Source organism: Nanorana parkeri, unplaced genomic scaffold (genome assembly GCF_000935625.1).
Source record: "Nanorana parkeri isolate BGI_ZX_2015 unplaced genomic scaffold, ASM93562v1 scaffold884, whole genome shotgun sequence".
Classification (NCBI taxonomy): domain Eukaryota; kingdom Metazoa; phylum Chordata; class Amphibia; order Anura; family Dicroglossidae; genus Nanorana; species Nanorana parkeri.
The window spans coordinates 369,880-374,650 of record NW_017307152.1 but is presented as its reverse complement, the minus strand read 5'-3'; the positions used below and the strand labels follow the sequence as shown (position 1 = coordinate 374,650).

At 47.1% G+C, this 4,771-nt stretch overlaps 1 protein-coding gene across 1 annotated transcript in view; it reads left to right on the top strand.

The window, feature by feature from the left end:
* DDX31 (DEAD-box helicase 31) overlaps positions 1 to 4,771 on the top strand; it is a 79,115-nt gene that overhangs the window by 21,256 nt on the left and 53,088 nt on the right. The window contains exon 14 of the mRNA XM_018565757.1: positions 669 to 728. Coding sequence (XP_018421259.1) covers positions 669 to 728 — 60 coding nt within the window. The remainder of the gene's footprint in view (positions 1 to 668; positions 729 to 4,771) is intronic.

Sequence of the window (4,771 nt, the reverse complement as noted above, 5' to 3'; positions counted from 1 at the left end):
CCCCTCTCCTCTCCCCCCTCTCCTCTCTCGCTCTCTCTCTCTCTCTCTCTCTCTGGTGCTGGCCCTTTAAGGACCACTATCATGAAAAGTATTGTGTTCTGGTAACTGCATTCAATTAATGCAATGTAATGATAGCATTTGGTATAGGAACTTTTAAAATTTCACAAACATCCAATATCGCCCAATCAGGACACCTGTTCCGGTGACAACAGCATAAGAGGAGATTTTCATAATTTCCTCTTAATTCCAAGAAGAAGAAAAAAGCAGAGGGTAATCTCCAAAGCAGGACATAGATGGGACCAGCGTTCTAGCCCTTCTGTGTCCCATTGGGGAGATTTCCCTTCACTTCCTGTCCAAGTGATAGAGTGAGATATAATCCCTGGTGGTCAGCAGGGTCACCAGAACTAGTGTCCCCATTTGAAGATTTTCCATCTACTCCTGTTCTGATGACAACCCTGAATGTGGGATTTTCAGTGATAAGTCACCAGGACAAATAAAGAGGAAGAATCTTCCTAACTCGGACACACAGCAATAAAAAAAAGGGGGGGGGGGGGGTTCTAATTCTCTAACCCAAAACTGTTGGCTTCAGTTGCACTTTGAATTAAAGTGAACACAAGATGTTGGCTATTATAACTTACATGGTTATTCCCTTTTTTTTTCTTTTATAGGAGAGGACAGAAGTTTTTCAGCAATTCGCTGAAACCAAAGCTGGGATACTCCTGTGTACAGTAAGTAAATCAGTTGTGTTACCCATTGTTTTCTTTCCAACTGCTCAGGGCTCAAAATTTCAAGTCCTAAGTTACTAGCCAGTCCTTAGTAGTTACTCGCCACAGGTTGTCCCACTAACCCCTACCCTGCCCTGGCCTTAACTCCGTCAGGTCAGCGGTGTAACGCAGAGTACAGAGATCAGTAACAACGCCAAGTACAGAGACCCGCGGTGTGCTGCACAGTACAGAGACCCGCGGTGTGCTGCACAGTACAGAGACCCGCGGTGTGCTGCACAGTACAGAGACCCGCGGTGTGCTGCACAGTACAGAGACCCAGCGGCGTAACCGGCGCCCGGGGCAGGACAAACTCCCCCCCGTGATATGTGGGGGTGTACAGGTACAATGAAAGCATGCTGGGACATGTCGTAATTTAACTACAAGTTCCAGCATGCCCTCATTCTCGCAAATATGACCCAGGGAATAGTAACAAGCTGATTGGCAGGCTCCTGTCCTCCTCCTATGCAATGGAGCCCGGGTCCCTGTAGGGAAGGAGCCTGCCAAACAACTGGTTATCATGGCAAGTGGGCCGTGAATTTTTTTTACTTTTTAATCACCTTTTTATTTACATTTATTTAATTATTTTTTTTAACAATTTTTTTTTCACTTAACTCTATTGCTATCACACAGGAACTAACAATCCCCTGTGTGATAGCATTTGGAGGTGACAGGTTCTCTTTATTGAACCTGTCACCTCCAATACAGGAGTTCTAGCACAGCACTGTGCTAGAACTTCTGTGACAGGTGAGGGGGGAAGATGGCTCTCCCCTCTCACTGGTTATCACGGAGTGGCAGCGTTACTGTTAACCCTGCCGCTCTGCTCCCTGCGGCCGGTGAGGAGACAGACTCGGCGGCCGGCCAGAGGACGGAGCAGCGAGGAGAGAAGTAAGTGAAGGGGGGTGGCAGGGGGAGGAGGACGGACTGATTCTTTTCCTCGGCCGCTCTGTAGTGGCAGTGACCGAGGAGGTGAGAGAACTGACACAGCGATCGCCGCTGCTGAAGCGTCGATCGCCGCTGTAGAAGCGGCAGCAGTCCCCCCATGAATTTCCACTCGCCCCCTCGCAATTTTCACTCGCCAATTGCGAGGGGGTGAGTGGAAATTTTGAACCCTGGCTGCAAAATGATAGGGGGATTCATAGAGATAAAGGTCAATGTGTTGGAACGTCTTGCACAGCCTCACAGAGAAACACAAACACACAGTCAGATATGCACACTGCACATGGCTTGAAGACAGGAAGGAAGCCACAGCTTTATTATCTACCTTATTCAATGCAACAGAGTATTTACTAGGGATGCACCGATACTGACACTAGTATTGGTGCCGATACCGAGTATTTGGGTGAGTACTCGTACTCGCCCAAATACTCCAATACCTTTGCCGATACTGGAACTTCCAGTCAGAGGGAGATTTCCTCTGACCGGCAGTGCCGCGAGGAAAGATGGAGCCGGGAAGCTGGCTCCATACTGTTTGGCTGGCTTGATGCTGATTGGCCGGGATGCCGGCTTCCCAGCCAATCAGTGTCGAGTCGGGCAAACAAATCTGATAATATGGCGACACGACCCCCACCCTGCAGGCACCTAATTTCCCTCACATAGATCCTTAGCAGCATTCTTTAACGTACCAGTCCCACGGCCAGCTGGGCAGACACCGCTCTCCAAGCTCAGATCTGCCATCTCATGTGTGCACAGCGCCCACGTGATCGGCCCTCAGCCTGCTACTGCGCATGCACAGGATTTCTGAATTAGAGTCCTGGGCAGTCTGCGCAGTAGCAGGCTGAGAGCCGATCACGTGAGCGCTGTACACATAGGAGACGTGGGCAGATCCGGGAGAGCGATGTCTGCCCAGCTGGCTGAGGGACTAGTACGTTGAAGAATGCTAAGGATCTATGTGAGGGGGAATTAGGTGCCTGCAGGGTGGGGGTCGTGTCACCATATTGTCAGATCTTTTTGGGCGGCCTCGATGCCGATTGGCTGGGAAGCTGGCTTCCCGGCCAAACAGAATGGAGTCGGCTTCCCGGGCAATCAAGAAGGCTTCCTGATGGCCCGGGAAGGCGGCTCTATGCTACCGGAAGTATCGGTACTCGGTATCGATGAGTACCGAAATAGAAGTATCGGTACTCGTACTCAATACCAAAAAAACGGTTTCAATTCATCCCTAGTATCTACCGTAGATATATAACAGAACTTATAAACACACTGCCATCTAGTGACCGAAATTGTATACTGCAGAAGTTGTTGCTATAGACACAGTAATGTGTATTCAAACAGAATCGGTTTTCTAACCTGAACAAGAACACTAGGCTATCTAATATTTTTAAGTTCTGCTAGTGCCACAGGGCCCTCTGTGCACAAACATATAACAAACAAAGCACCCCAGGTACCCTCATCAATACACATTCTCCTTAGGATAGCTCACTATTTGCCACTAGTAAAGCATGGCAATTTAACGTGATGTAGGGGATGTATTTTCCATATAACAATAGAAAACACTGAAGTCTGTAGTCCAGGATTGGATTCCTAACAAGGACGCAATCTTCATGAAGTTAGTCTGTTTTTCTCTATCTGCATGAGTTTTCAAGCAAAACATACTAGTAGATATGTTAGAGGGACAAGTACCACAACTATTAACAACACTGGACCTTATTTGTGTATCACTCGGTTGTAGATCCTCAAATCATCTCTGAATTGGTGCTGACACTGCCCTACCTTCTGGAGGGTGGTTACTTTGGTTCCCCATGATCCCCGTGTGTGTTGTAAAGTAGTCACCGCTCCAAGCTCACTCCTGTGATGGACTACAATCTCAATACAAATTAGTAAGCCAAATCTGAGATTGTAGTCCATCACAGGAGTGAGTTTGGAGCGGTGACTGCTTTACAACACACACGGGGACCATGGGGAACAAAAGTAGCCACCCTCCAGAAGGTAGGACAGTGTCAGCACCAATTCAGAGATGATTGGAGGATCTACAGCCCAGTGATACACAAATATGATACAGTATAGTTAATAGTTTAGGTACTTGAATGTATTTTTAAGATTTAACTCCTGAATTAAGTATCACTTTAAATTCATATTTTAATATCGGATTCGCCATGGTATTGCGCTGCCATATTACATAGAAGCCATGCTTAGTGAAGTTCTTCCTTCAAGCAGTAACTTCTTAATCTGCCCGGTCCTTGAATGTCCTTCATCTCCCCTCCACTGGCAGGGGACGGTGGAGTTTGATGCTGCTTCTCCGCGGCTCTGGCACTCTTCAGCAGCAGCCAGTTTGTGGCCTCCATCGCACAGGCAGCCAGCCTGCTGCATGCTACAGAAGGCTGCGCAATTAGCTTTCTAATAGTGGCAGCTGTTGATCGGAGGACGTGTGAAGCTTGGAGCCTTCCGACCCACCACCAACTTGTAAATTACAGCTATCTGGAGTAATTAGTGCTGAAAAAACAGCTTAGCCGACTGCAGAAAAGGAGGCGGAGCAATGCTTAACCTCATCAGTGCCAAGGAGGAGGCTGCAGGGCTTGTCTTCTAAGCTAAGTTAAAAAAAAAAAAAATTGGCGATGTAGTGTTTACCGGTTTCTGCATTTTTATTTTTATTTTTTTGTATAGCTTATTTAACCATTTGATAGAATAACATACCATACAATGTTTTGCCTGTAGCAGGATGTTGAGCTCTGAAAAAAATGAAATAGACGTAACGCACAATGCAATTCTATCCTGCCGCAAATCCCCCACCTCATTAAAAGTTGGAGATTTGTTACCCCCCAACTACCCTGCCCACCCAACTCACTGACAAATGAAATACACAGCATCTGCTGCTATGCCTAGGCTGAATGGGAGCATCAGCCAATCTAAATACTCATCCTTACTTTCACCAGAGATCAGCTGACCCTTTTGACTAAGCACTTGATCTTCGGATGTCCGCTGAAGTAAAGGATCGGCCAGTCTTAATTCGTACCCTGTCTTTCAACGGAGGTCAGATGTCCAAATATGTAAGAATCTGATCACATAATCTTTCA